This window comes from Solanum verrucosum, unplaced genomic scaffold, assembly GCF_900185275.1.
Source record: "Solanum verrucosum unplaced genomic scaffold, falcon-dt-bn FXZP01000067.1, whole genome shotgun sequence".
Taxonomy (NCBI): domain Eukaryota; kingdom Viridiplantae; phylum Streptophyta; class Magnoliopsida; order Solanales; family Solanaceae; genus Solanum; species Solanum verrucosum.
Window position 1 is genome coordinate 326,729 of NW_026020175.1, and position 15,539 is coordinate 342,267.

At 35.7% G+C, this 15,539-nt stretch overlaps 1 protein-coding gene across 1 annotated transcript; it reads left to right on the forward strand.

Annotated features, from left to right (window-relative positions):
- Nucleotides 1–1,932: 1,932 nt before the first annotated feature.
- LOC125828943 (uncharacterized) lies at nt 1,933–14,014 on the forward strand. The gene is made up of 5 exons (XM_049508251.1): nt 1,933–2,067; nt 3,276–3,705; nt 12,901–12,929; nt 13,025–13,861; nt 13,993–14,014. The coding sequence occupies exons 2-4, from the start codon at nt 3,378–3,380 to the stop codon at nt 13,838–13,840; spliced, it is 1,173 nt and encodes a 390-aa protein (XP_049364208.1). The 5' UTR covers nt 1,933–2,067; nt 3,276–3,377; the 3' UTR covers nt 13,841–13,861; nt 13,993–14,014.
- Nucleotides 14,015–15,539: the final 1,525 nt, after the last annotated feature.

Consider the following 15,539-nt stretch of genomic DNA (forward strand, 5'->3'; position numbering starts at 1 on the left):
TTATTTGAAAGACAAATAATATAAATTTGTCAAACTAAATTATTCATTTATTATATATTTGATTTATATTAAAAATTTATAAATCAATCATTTCAACATATGATTTTTTAGTTTATGGACACTTGATACTTTTCTAAAAATTGTTCAATCAAAAGGAGTCGATTTCCAATCTCTTACGTATAATTTTTTTTAACAGATACGTGATAGAGAAAAATAAATAAATATATATATGTTGGGAGTTGAAAAACAAATATTGACATATGCCTAAATTTTCAAATTTCAACATACTATAAGTGGTATTGCTTTGACCAGTACCACTTTTGTTAATTCCATATTTTTTTAAATTTGTGTTCCCATTTGGGCTTTTGACTAAATGCCTACTGACTCTCAAACTCAACTATCAATCACCGCCCACCACATTCTTCATACTCTTTTTCTTTTTTTTTTTGTCTTTTTCACTTGACTAGGCATATTGGACAATAACTTATAATGGAAAAAGAACAACTAGACCATAACTTCATACGGAAACTTTTAATTGTTCCCAATTACATATTAAAAGATGTTTTCTAGTGGTGAAACATTGCACACACAAATTCCTACTATAAGTACCAATTCACTTTATAGTTTGAAATAATTATATATTATTTTATTAACTAATAATTTTGTATCAAATTTTAAGTCAGATATATGCATTATTGATATGAAATATATTCTGAAATACAAAATTATAAGGAGAGACGTGAGCGAGAGAGGAGAGAGAGTCAAGTGAGAGAAATAGTATATCCCATGATATATGCAAATCACACTTGGATATAGTGTATATAAAACAAATAACACCTAATTTGACTTGTATGTATCTGAGATACATGTATTTCATTGTGCCACATACATGTCTATGGCAAAATAATTATAATACGAAAAGTTATTTCAAAAACTAAAATAAAGGCACGTAATTATACCCTAAACTATATATTTATCCACATGTATGCATTTATAAATTTTACCCTTTAAAAATTGTGTTACAATAGTAAAGCACAATGCAACAATATTTTAAAATGTAGAGCGTGAGGCGAGATGTTTTAGGTATTGTAATATGAGAGGTGTAAGCCCTAAAACACAGGACGTCATTCTCATCGATCTGTTGAGCGTAAGTCTCATGCATAGTCACAGAAATATCTATTACTTATGCTAGATCACAATTTTTTTTTAAAAATCTCTCTCTTTCTTAAATTTCATATTCAGTTAAATTACATCATGTAAATCAAAACGAAGAAAATATAATTTATTTAAGTATCCATTCATCAAATATAATAGAGAGAAGTATTGAAAATACCACCTATACTCGACACGAACTATTAATTTCATCTCCAAACTATTGACACTATTAAAAACACCCTTTTACTTAGCCAGGTGAACTTAAATATAAACCAAATTTGCAATATAAGTGAAATACACACTAAATTCTTGCTAAGTTTAGAGATGTTTTCAACCGTTCTCTTGATTCTTTTATTAAGAGTCTCATGCCCCTACAAGAGCTTGAGACCACTCACTATGTCATGTGACGAATGAGGGGAATATCTAAATTTAAATTTTTAGTAAGTCAAATAAAAAAATATTTTTAAGATGATCAATAATTTAAAGACAAAACTAATAATTTATACTAATTTTAAGAGTGTTTACGATATTTCTCTCTCCAAATAATACTTACAATACTGATACATGAAATGATAAGTAACAACCTTCCAAACAAAGTTGGATCCCAATATTTTTAACTCACTGGTTTTGCAAATTTAGTGACAAAAAAGGAGGCAATTTAACCAACATAACAAACAAAACATTTCCCTTACACGTGTCACTTAACGCCATTTAAACAAAACCATCCTTCCCGTGAAATTCTTATGTTTATTTTGTAACCCCCAAACGGAAAAACACAATAAGCATTTGCAAATCGCCGTCTAAAACGACCTGACTTCTCTCTCTATATGTATATATAACCCACCCATCCCCCCTCTCTTCACTAATCGCTTGATTTCTCTGCTACACCGTCGCCGGACGGCGAATTTCACGGTTTATTTTGTTTTTACAGAGATTTGATATGTTTATATATTTTGGAATTTGTTGTATGTACTTATTTGAGCTGTAGAATTTGTTTGATGAATGGATATGTGTGATTGACTAGGTTTAGAGATAAGTAATGGAAATTCTAAGATTTTTGGGGAGATTATTGCTGATTATTTTTTATTTTTATCATTTTATTAGTTTTTTGGATCTCTATGACCTCCGTTGTGTTTGATACACTTTTAGGTTTTTTATTTTTTTTGCAACAGGGACTCACTCCGTAATAGTGATTTCTTGCAAATTAGTTAGATGTGATTGAGTTTTTTTTTATAATAGAATTGGTGAAATGGATCTTAGCTTTAGTTCGGGGATCTGATTTAATGGATATTTTGCTTTATTGTGTAATAATTATCACGAATGATAACATGTTTATAAGATTTGTTGAATTTGGTTTTACTGAACAGTAATGTTTGTGTTGACTCTTCAGCATGAAGTTCTTTCAGTTTGTGCTTTTTTGTAGTTATTAACACGGAGAATAACTATTTTATCATATTCAGTGAGTTGGATTTCATCGAACAATAGTGTTTGTGTTGACTGTATTGTATGTAATTCTTCACTAGGAAGGTTCTTTTCTTTTATGGGATTATTCTCTTCTAATGCCTTGTTGTTGAAGTATGTTAGACCTATAGAATTTTACAAAATTGGAAATCACAGTTCCGTTTTGAGCTGAAAGTGATCTTTTAAAAATGGGAAATTTATTTTCTAGTGGAATGTTATATTGGTATTTTCAATGAATATTTTTTTCTCTTCTAAGAGGCATCTTTTCCCAGATTTTCAGCATTAACTGTTGCTACTTTCTGCATAAATCTTATTTTATTGAGTGTGAGAGTGTTGTATTGGGTGACTTGGTGGCGCAAGCATGATGTATGCCGATCTCTGTACAAAACTTGAATGGGTTTAACAATGCAAGCAACCTGAAAAATATCCATGTTGAGTTTGGAGATTGGCTCTTGAATGCCTCAAAGTGTCCAATTAATATGGCATGTATGAAAGCATTGTGACTCAAACCCTTCACATGCTATATGTGTTCAATATGAAGGATAATTCGTGCTGCGTTCTTGTGTAACAAAAAGATTTTGCTGCGATAGTTAAAATGCATATGTGCTTTGCTTTCGATAATTTTGATTTTTTGACTTCATTCTTTTTTGTTGTTTCAGAAAATTTAACTCTCAAATTTGAATCGTGAAGTAATATGCTGGCATTTTCATTGGTCTGACTGATAGCTGCCCAAGTAATGTATGCTTTGTGTGTAAGCAAGCATGGGTTCCGCTTGCTGTGTTGCTGCTAGAGATAGAGTTGTTCTAGATGAATCAAGCTGTGAAAATTTGCAGAGAAATGTTCGTCAATCTCCTACATGGAGCTTTCGGTGGGATAATCGGGGACGAGTGGCTGGGGAGGAGATGCCAGTGAATTGGTCTTCCGATGGAATTGGTGGCAATGACGGATTAGAATTTAAATCTGGAACAACTGTAGGAACAGTATATGCATCTGAAGAGGGTAGTCCATTGGATAGTTTCAGATCACTTGCATGGCAGAAGTCACCAGTTTCTGAAAGAAATAATCAAAACTTTTCACTTCCTTTATTGGGTTAGTACTTGCATTGCTCTCCCTTTTGCTTTTGTATGAAACAAACTAATAAATACGTAACAACTAGGTGATTGTGCAAATTGAAGAAAAATAAGATGTCAAGTTCTGATTGCAAATGATGAATTTAAATCGCCTTTTCTTTTTCCCTTTTTCAACTTTGTGAAATATGAGAATACCTAATTGGATGACATAATGGTGGATGCTTTGTCATCCTGTGTGGGAAATGTGGAGGCAAAACTTTATCAAAGATCACGAGTCCTCGTCAGGAAGAACTAATCAGCTAATACTAGCAGACCAAATTCTCACACGAGAGATGTTCATTAGGTTTAAATGTAGAGAAGGATTATGTATAAAGTTGATTTTAGGTTAAAAACAGGAGGTAGAGAGCACTGAAATGAAATATGTTGCATGTGTGTGCTTCTTGGATTTTACAATTGTTTAGCCATACAATGAGCTTTCTTTTTATTGTGAATTTTGTTTGGATATCAAGTGCTCTACAAGTGAGCTTTGTTGCTTCTGAGATGTCTAGATTTGTCATAGAGAAGATTGAACTGCTGGCAGTGGTGAATGATGGCTACTCTGTCTTGATAAGAGGATATTATCAAATGATGAAGTTAAGTAGTGGAGGGGGTTGAAAATATAGACTATTTGCATGTTCTCCAATTGGGGAGGTGCTAGTAGCTTAAGCTGAAAATGTAGTTTCTTATGCTTCTTGTGGTGCTGCTATGATCAACTTTTTTAGATCATGGAGCATATGAAATATTTTGTTTGAAAGGTGGTTGTTAAAATTAATAGTTACTTGTCACTTGCTTTATCTAAGGATAAAGAATACTTTAAGTTGTCACTTGCTTAATTATAGGGTTGTTGGTTGTTACTTTTGAGTTTTCGGGAACAGAAATATTAGGTTTTGTTGGAATGTCCTCTGCTACCCCTTCAAAATTGAGATAAAATATTTGTTCTCAAAGAAACTCGCAATCTCCAAGTTTTCTTGTATGCCTCATATATATGCCTTGCATTTGTATTTTTATTAGAGTGAAGTATAACATTAGTTAAATATGATGAGTACTTTTTCATTTTCTTGCTTATGTAGACTGCTATTTTCCTCAACCTTTAGGAAATGTCAACCCTACCTCTTTACTCTGAGAAGATCAATTGCTAAAGTACACTTCTCCTCTATTTTGGACCGTCATTTTTTAGTCAGAAATTTTTATGAACAATGGTCAATCTTTGTTGATATCAAAGAAGCACTAAATTAATGCATCAAAACATAGTTGCAGTTCACGTTAAGTAGTTACTGTATCAATAATGCCATTTACATTCTCTTGCAAGGCTATGTATGCCTCCTATTTTTGCCATAAAAAGTTTCTCTCTATCCAGTCTATCCACCATATAGCCTGAGGAATAGTGTTCCAACTGTAACTTGCATTTTTATTGAGATCTTTTTTACTCCCAAATTTTTGAAACTCTACCATTGAGTTATGCATTGACAGGCTAATTCTCAGGATGTTTAGAAAAGGACTTCAGATTTGAGAGGTAACTGTACAGTGAAAAAATAGATGATTCAAATCCTCTGATTACTCCTCTCATAACGAACATTTACTGCATAAATGGAACCCTTCCTCTGGAGTTTGGGTGGCTGAGGCTCTAAGCATCATTGGCTACCACCAAATAAAGTAATTCACCTTGAATGGAGCCTGTTGCCCCAAATTTTCTTCCATGGCTACGAACTTGTGTCAGGAGGAGTTAACTACTTATAGCTAGATTGGCTGAGAACAAGCCTATGGAATGTTTCATTTACTCTGGGGGACCAGACTTGTTTAGAGTTGTAAACATGATGTTAGGTTCAAAAGTCACAACAAAAGACATGTATGTTCTATCTCCCAAACATAACAATGTCCTGTAAAGAATGAGGTTCCAATTTAATGTGATCCAGCAGTAGCATTTTACTTGGACGTATAGTGTACAAATCTGGAAATTGATCCACGAGAGGAGAAGTCCCCAGCCAGTCTTCCCAAGGTTAATCTGTTCATCATCCTCCAAAAGTGATCTTGTGTTGGAAAAGAATTCTCCCAGAATGATCTAATGAATTTCCATCAAACTGTGCCATGCAGAGTATTCTTAATTTTGTCATCTAGTGATCTAGTAAAGAATATTTATCTTTCACAATTCTCCTCCATAGGGCATTGTTATCTTTATTAGATCTTCTCAACCATTATATAATAAGTCTTCTTTGTATGTTTTCAAATCTTTTTACTCCTAGACCGCTCTATCTCTTATCTGTGGCGACTCCATTTACCAGACTAACCTTCTTCTGTTTGTTACCTTGCCAAAGAATATTATTTTTTCAGCTTGTTCAATCTGTCAATGACCAAACTGGGGGACGGAAATAGGAGAATAGTGTTAGTAGGGTATTGAGTACATTATTGATGCCAATAAATCTACTACCCAAGGAAAGATGTTGACATTTCGGATTTGAAAGTCTTTTTTCCACCTTCACTAGAATGCAGCCCCAAATAGAAATAGACCTGAATTTTCTCCCAAGGATAATCCCAGATATATGGGAAGGTTTCCTATATTGCAATTTAAGATGTAGACCAGTCATTTAAAGTTGGGAACAATGTCTACAGGAAACTTGGAAGGTTTTTGAGAAATTAATATGACGACCAGTAATCATTCTGAAAAAAAGAACTTGTTGCTCTTCAGCTTCACAAGAAATCAAAGTATCATATGAACATAAAATGTGAGAAGTGGTCAAACCTCCTCTGTGGTCTGCTGCATAACCTTTCATCCAACTGAGGTGAACAACTTTTGAGAACACTTTACTTGGTCCTTCCATAACAAGAATAAAAGAGGATGGAGACAGGGGATCGTGTTTATATAACTCCAACATCTCATAAGTAATTGAGTATTTTCTACTTTTCCTAACATCTCATCATAAATTAGTCATTTCTATTATTTTATTTGGTTAAAATGCTCACACTTTATTGAGTTTTCTTCTCCATCAGGTACTTATCATCCCCCTCCACCCCTCCCCCCTTTTTGACTTTTTTAATACTCTCTCTGTCCCAATTTATGGGACGCTTTTTGTTTTTCGAGACTCGGTTTATGTTTGACCGGTAATTTATGCATGGAATCTTCAAACTTTTTGTTTGAATCTCGAAATCCGAAAAGTGCCACATAAATTGGGATGGAGGGAGTATTCATGTATTTGTGTCAAAGCAAGGTTTTGTGACTTTTAACTGCATTTGGGTGATCATGATGTGATTCAATACATGTATCAGTTTAATTTTTATTTTTCATGCATGATAGTTAATTTTAGGAGCTAAGTTCTTTTATTATAGTATGTATTTTGTATAAGTTAAAGTACTACAATGTCGCTAAAGTAACATCAAATTTGCAATATTTTCTAACCTCAACTTATGAGTCCTTATGTTTTTTTTGTGTGTTCTGATTTTTATTTTATAGCATAGAGAAAGTCCAATAGTATATGTATCATTTAAAATTTATCATTTGCAATACAAAATTTGTATTAAATATTTTAAGATAAACGTTCAATGCATGTTCATTTAAAATTTATCATTTGCAATACAAAATTTGTATTATATATTTGAAGATAAACGTTCAATGCATGTTACCAGAGACTAGTTCCTCTATAAGCAGGAAAGGAGTCATGAGCAACTCCATTGATAAGAACAGAGAATCTTGTTGATCTCATCTGGAAGCAATTCTTGAATGTTGCTTTTTATAGATGAAAGTAGTCGGGATTCTCTAGTGTGTACCACATAAAGTCCCAGTTGAGGTGATCATAGGCCTTTTCTATGTCCAACTTACATAGAATCCCAGGAATTTCAGTTATTTTCCTCACATCTACACATTCATTAGCTATAAGTATGGCATCCATGATTTGCCTGCCCTTAATGAATGCCAATTGATGTGTATCCACCAGCTTTGACATCACTTTCTTGAGTCTTTCTGTTAGGACCTTGGATATGATCTTGTAGACACTGGTAATCAGGCTGATGGGCCTGAAGTCCTTCAATTCTGTTGCCCCCATCTTTTTTGGGATCAAGGTTATAAATGTAGCATTGAAACTCTTTTCAAAATAGCCTTGACTATGGAAGTTCTGAATGGCTGCTATCACCTCTACCTTCACCACATCCCAACAATGTATGAAAAAAGTCATGGTAAAACTATCTGGACCAGGAGCCTTCTCTCCTGCATAATCACAAATACATTCTTTAATTTCTTGTTCTCCAAATTGACTTTGAAGAAAAAGGTTGTCTTCTTCATTGAGCACAACTTGTTCTCTGGGGCTAAATTGGGGTCTCCAGTGTTCATTCTCTCTATAAAGGTTTTGGTAGAAACCTGTGATCTCCTCCCTAATTGTTGTTGAGTCTGTGACATTAGTTCCATTAATCAGAAGACTGTCAATATTGTTGTATCTCTTGCGACTGTTTGTTATTCTGTGGAAAAACTGTGTTTTTGTCACCCTCTTTCAACCATATAGCCCTGGATCTTTGCCTACATGCTACTTCTTCTCTTTTTGCCACTTCCTCAAACTCTACTGACAGGACAGCCCGCAGATATGATTCATCTTCAGACAAGCACCTTTGTTCCTGGATCATATCTAACTCATAAAGTTGATTCAAGATGTTCTGTTTCTGTAAACCTAGATTACCTTGTACAGTTTTGCTCCATTCTTTCAGTTTTACTTTGAGAGCCTTCATCTTGCAAGCTAGAATGTCATCTGGTCTACCCACAAAAATTTCGGAGTCCCACCACCCCTTAACTCTCTCTTTGAAATTTTCAGTTTGCAACCACCAATTTTTGAATTTAAAATACGACTGTGACCTCTCCCAATTTCCACATTCTAGTAGCAGCGGGTTATGGTCTAAGGTGACTCTAGGCATAAGAGCTTGTTTGATTTTCTTGAATGATATCTCCCATTCTTCTGAAAATAGGAACCTATCTAATCTTGTTGCTGTAACGTGCCTATCTCCTTTTCTCCAAGTAAAGCTGCCACCTATGAGTGGTGGGTCTACTAATTCCATGTCCTCAATGAAATCTGAAAAATCCTCCATAGCTTTGGTGATTCTGTTACAATTCTTCTTCTCAGAAGGGAACCTCACAACATTGAAATCCCCTGCAATCACCCAAGGGCCATTAAATAGACTCTTTACTGCTCCTAGTTCCCCCCAAACCTCTTCCCTTTCCTCTCTATTGTTTGGAGCATAGACACCTGAAAGGTGCCAGCTGAAATTCTGTGTTTTCCCCCTAAATCTTACAGTAATACAGTTAGCCCCTACCTCACAAACTTCTCCCTCCCATATGTTGCTTTCCCATAGAATGATAATCCCCTTTGGTACATCTGGCTTCCAATTGTGTGTGATTTACCCCTCTATTCACCCATAGTTCTTTAATTGTCTCCCTTATATCACCTCTTAATTTAGATTCCTGGAAACAGTAGACATCTGCCCTCCATTTGTGTACCATGTTCTTGATCATCAGCCTCTTCCCAGGATCATTGAGGCCTCTCACATTCCATGACACTATGTTAACCTTCATTAAGGTTGCTCACAAAATACCCCCCTCTACTTCTTGTTCCAAAGCTAATGAAATTGCTGGTTGGTTCCAGGTTTTTAAGCTCCTTTGAAACCTCTTCTTTTGGAGTCATTGGCACTATTGCCCCTGATATCTCATCTATTACTTGTCTTTTGCCATCGATATTCATGAATAATTTCAAAGCCGCCTCCTCACAGCCTTGAAAGTGGACTCCAAATTCCTTACTCAGTTCAATTATATTCTGTTGAACCCACATGGGAATTGTTTTCTCAGATTTTGTTGTGCCACCCACTGTTGAGTTTAGAGGTAAAATATCCTCTACTGTGTCATCCCTCTCCTCCTTCTCTTCCAACTGTAAATTCTCCCCTGCTTGTGTAGCGAAGTTCTCCTTGTCGTCCATCTGGATTATAGACATCGCATCATCATCGCTTTGCTCTTCGGCCAGTTCAAAACTATTGTAAGCCTCTACAATGGTTCTTGGGTTGTTTACTAACTCATCTTCCAAACCCATTGACAATAGTTTATTAACTTCTATCTCAATTTGGACTGGGTCTGAAATCTTTGTTACATTAGGCCCAACTCTGTTGTTATAATTTGGGAAAATTGTACATAATGGCAAACTATTAATTCAAATTAAATAGTATAACCACACTTTGATTTAATTGTGTCCTGTAGCAAACTGTTTGCCAGCGCCTCTCTCCCTCAAACTCTCGCTCGCCACTCTCCTCTCTCGCTCACTCCCTCTGTGCTTGCCTCTCTCGCTTTATACAACAGAATTGTATAAATTGCATTTCTGTTTGTATAAAGCGAGAGAAAATTGTATATACACATGCAAATACATATATATTCGTCTTATACACTTATAACTATACAATAAAAATATTCCCCTGCCCAGTTCTCTTTTGCCTTTCTCTCTTTCTCGTTTTATACAGAATTGTATAAATTGTGTTTCTGTTTGTATAAAGCGCGAGAAAATTGTATATACACATGCAAATACATATATATTCGTCCTATACACTTATAATTATACAATAAAAATATTCCCCTGCCCAGTTTTATGTTTGTATAATTTATAATTTATGTTTGTATAAAGCGAAAGAGAGAGTGATTTTTGATATACAAATATTTGTCAACGAATTATACAAACGAGAGGCTAACAACAATTTATACAAATGGCTTGCCAACGAAATTATACAAATTTGAAGAAGAGCCAACGAATTATACAATTGCTTCTTTTTGTATATATGTATAGCGAAATAGACAGCTTTCAATTGTATATGTATAGCGAATTATACATATATATGTTTGCTATGGAGCGCAATTATGCAAACTTTGCTATAGCATACAAATATGATTTTTTTGTTTGCTATATGTGAAAGTTGCTCTTATAATTTCTGCTGAACTGGGCCAACGGGTCCAGGCCCAACCTTTCTTTGCCCTTTGTTTGATTTGTAAGTGTCCAGTCACGTGTTAGGGTTAGTGTTTTAAAAAAATTTGAACAACCCACGTGTTCCTCTGTTTGTTCAATTGTTTCCAGTACGGATAAAGACTTGTATAAATTATAGGAACCACATATTATAAGTACTAAATAACATTCTATCCCTTCTAGTTTTCTATTTACCAAAAATCCCTTAAAAATGATGTTTGCGGGATACATAGCGTTGTGCGCGGGATACATTAGGTTTGATATATTCCACATAGCGGGATACATAGCGTTGTGCACGAGATACATTAGGTTTGATACATTCCACATAGCGGGATACATAGCGTTTGATACATTCCACATAGCGGGATACATAGCATTGTGCACGGGATACATGTGGGATACATAGGTAAATAAGAGATTTTTGAAAATTTTGAAAGAAGTAGGGATAAATGGATATTAAGGTAAGTAAATGAGTGTAGTTAAGTAATTAGTCCTAAAGACTTTTCAGAGCCCAGTATTATCCGTTGGTTTGAAGACTTGCCCACTGGATCAGCTCCGGCGATCTCCTTCTGTTCTCCGGCATAAAATCTCACCGGCGCCTCATTCCAGATTTGGATGATGTACCCAGTTCCTTCGAATTCGATTCTCACTTCCTTCGGGATCCTATATCCCCAACCCTTCACTAGAATTATCGCCCATTTTAAATGATTCCGAAGTTGTCTCCTCCTCTGTACTTATCCACCCTCCGCTAAAATCCCCTACTGCCTTAAAAGCCTTTTCTGACCACAAGTGTAGAGGCAAACCTACCAGTCTGATCCATGTCTGCTTGATAGCTGCTTTATATTGAACAGCACCTATAGTTGGAGTCCACCATTGGAGTTGCAGGGCCTGTTTCTTCCAAAACCAGCTACCTCTCAGAGCATGTTCTGCCTCTTTCATAGAGGCAAACTCGAAGAGGAAACAATTTTTACCCATGTCGTAAATGTTCAGACCATGGGCTTGATTCCAGTTCAAGTTAGCCCATCTGCGAATCTCAGAGAGAGTCGGGATTTCAGACCCATTGGTTAAAACCTGACCATAGAGGCTCCTGCTCAAAGGTTCATTGAGCGATAGCTTGGATTCAGCCTCAATGCGGATTACATCTTCCTCTTGCTTTGTGGTCGCAGCATCTATCCCTCTGGAAGTCCATTTACTTTTCTCGACTGTTTCAGCATAAGGAATCTTCTTATCAATCAATGTGGAAATTCTATTAGTTGTCTTTGTAGCTTTGTCATAAATGAACCTCTCTATTTTATTAGCCACATCCCACCAACCTACATTGAATGTTGTTTCTGGGACAATTAATACTGCTCTGTTTCTGCCAAGTACACTGATTATACTAATATATCTCCCCCCATTGTTGAAATTTCTTGCACAGAATAGCTGCGTAGATAGTTCCTGTCGTTTCCATCTGCATACACTGTTGCCTTTGACCTTTGAAGCTTCTTTGAGAGTCCTACACAGCCATTCCATTGTTTTCTGGCTAAAACTTGCCCTGCTCATCCTCTTTCTTCCACGTTCAGTCCAGTCGTACCAGTTTTCTCCTCGAGAGGAACTTCTCGAGATGTCAAAAGATTTGAATCCCATCGTAAAATAGATTATGTCACTTTCCATGGTAGAGATCGAAGAGAGAAAGAAAAAGGTGTTAGTTAACACGTAAAGTGGTAACCAGGATGAAGAAAGAAATCTTTTCCGGTGCCGAGGCCACCGGAAGGGGTGGTTCTACCCTCCTAGTAAGTAGGAGAGAGAACTATCTCGGTTCCAAAGGCATTGTTCTATGATTTTGATTCTTCTGGCCTTCTTGATTTGATGAAATTTTTACAGCATATCATATGGTAGAAGTCTTCTACTGACTCATCATATCTTTATTGGAGGCCATTTACCCCAAAGATAGATTGTGTTCTTTTATATTCCTTATTATATGTTTTTGTTTTGCACCCTGATGATACTGTTTGTTAAGGGATATTTTTTGGTACGATTTTGATGTGTAAATTGCTATGGAAGCCATAACCATTATTCACTTATCTTTTAAATGTAAGTATAACAAAACATTTTCTTTTCCCACTTCTCCTTAGATTCTATATACTATGAAAATATAAGTAGCCCTTTATGGATGGAAATCATATGTTTGTTTGGAAAATGACTATTATTATTTTTGGCCTTTGCAGATCCCTTGGCTGAGAGGAATTCCACCGAGGTAATAACAGCGCATTTTACTTATTTCTGAAGACAATTTCATGGCATATTTATGAGTTTTTGACATTCCTGCTTTCTTTTGTTTGTGATAATTAGGTTAAAGAATTCGGTGGTTCATCAGCACTTTCATTCCCCTCTCCTGTAAATCTATATCCATCCGCTCCCTCTGTTTCATCTTTATCATCGCGTGGCCAGCTGCCTCCTGCTAGCTTTACTCCATGTTTGCCTCACCATTCTTCAGCGCAGCAAGTTTCCGATGGCCGCCGTGTACCAGGGCTGAAGTCACCTACATTTTCATCTTCTTTTGTGCTCCTCCCTGGTTGGAGTAATGATTCAACTAGGGGCTCTCATGGTGGATCATCAGATGGTTGGTCAGTTCCTGACCTGGCAAATCCTCGTCGAGACAGGTGGTCATTTGATAGTGAATCCTTTGGTTTCCATCGTGGAAGGGCTACTACTAGCCGAGGTTCTGGGTCATCTTCGTTCGATCTCCAAACCTGTGGCATATGTGCAAAGCTATTGAATGAACTTGCTGTTGCTGTTCTAGTTTGCGGCCATGTTTTCCATGCTGAGTGCTTGGAGAATATGACATCTGCAATCAATAGGTTTGACCCAGCTTGCCCTGTCTGTACTTTTGGGGAGAAACAGGCCTTGAAGATATATGAAAAAGCAAAAGCTAAGATAGAATTGAACGCTAGAAAGAGATTTCGAAACAGGATTGTTGACAGTGATATTAGTGGCAATCTTGCTCAGTTCGAGTGTCAGAAAAGTAGTGCTCATGAAGGAGGGTGGAGCTCCAGTTCCAGTATGAAGAGCCCTTCAAAGAGGCATTATTTCTCCTTTGGTTCAAAGGGATCAAGTCCTTCAACTCGGAGAAGGGGGTTTTCCTGGACAAGATCTAACAAGAAGTAGGTTTCTATATGGACATAAAAGGTAAGGAAATTCCTTTAGACATTGCTCCCTTCTTGTTTACATCGTCGGTTTGCAGTGGATTTCTGATAGATGTTAATCCAAATCCCATACTCTTGTCTGACAAATGGTTTACATTGCATTAACTTGTGCAGATAACCATGGGTATGCTCTCAGCAGTCATGATCTTGATGGTGGAAATGCAATGCAATGCATTCGCAGGCAAGTTATACATTGTAAAAAAAGGGAAGAATACAAGGTGGATGATTAATTTGTTAAATAGGAAAGAAGATGCAAATTGAAAATAGTTGTTGTTTCAGTGTATGTTCTATTAGGTTACATACATGTCAGCCCATGAAAAATTGTCCTGAAGATTTTATATATATGATGCTTAAAAGTGCTCATCTCTATTGCCTATATAGTAGTAGATATTTGGTGTTCTACTCATTGCTTAAGAGTAGCATCAGCCCTTGTATAACTTTGTATTCTTATTTGAGTCAGTTAGAGCGCCTAATACTCTCCATTTATCAGCAACTGTGAATGTCATGACACCTTAAAAGGATTGGTTATTGCTCTTATAGAGTACTCAAGTTGAAGTAGCGACTTCAAGCTGGACATGATTGGTTATTGCTTGAAGTTGACTAATTTCCGGAGCAAGCCTATCATGTCCAGCTTGAAATGGACTAATTTTTGGTAGACCGAGTATTTTAGGGGTCATTTGGTAGCTGGTAGTAATTATGTAGGGGTATTAGTTATTCCATCTTATATCATGCGTATTAATTTTATACAATAAACAACTTATTTACTAACTAGCTATTAAACATGGTATAATTTGTACGAAAAATAATACTACATGAACAAGTTTTGTGTTTTTACTAGCTCTAATTGTGTCTAGAGCAGGTCAGAGAATCGAAAGCAAGCTCTAATATCACTGATAAGGGGTTCTTTCATATTGAGTATAAATTTACAAAGGGAAACGAGTTTGCCTAAAGAACAAATGAAAGAATTGAAAGTTTCTTGATGTTTTAGAATCCAAACTATTATTAAAATTCCAAAAATAACTCCTTAAACAGTGGGTAAGTATATATTCTAATATGTAAGTGACTTCAATTTGAGCTAAAAAGGAAATCACTCTAATAGGTTAAGACATTATTTTTTGCTACTATCCTTTTCTCCATTGTTGAAGTCTATTGCATCTCTTTTCCATACTTGAATTGATATGTTTTATTTAAGTCAAAAATCTATTGAAAGCAATCTTTCTAACTTAATAAAGTAGGAATAAAGCTACATACACATCATCACCATCCTCAGACCCAACTTGTAAAATTACACTGGTATGTTGTAGTAAATTTTCACGCACATTTGATATGTTGTGTGAAATTGAAGCTGAAAGTCTTTGCTATATCAAATATCTAACATGATTTCAGAATTCAATCGCACGAACTGCATTGCGCAAATTATATCAAATACTCTGTCCAATCTTTCACCTTACCATCCATAACAAACTATAAAGGAAAAAAGTCTAACAAAGCATCTGCATTCCGCGTCGAACAAAACAGTTGACCATGTGCCGAATGCTCTCTTAAAACTTGCTTTTTACATGATTCCTGAGGATGAACAATACAAGCATATGTAACTGCAATTGTAAAGCAAGTAGCCAGACTAAGATTGTGGAACAGTCCAATAGCTCCTTTGAGGTTTG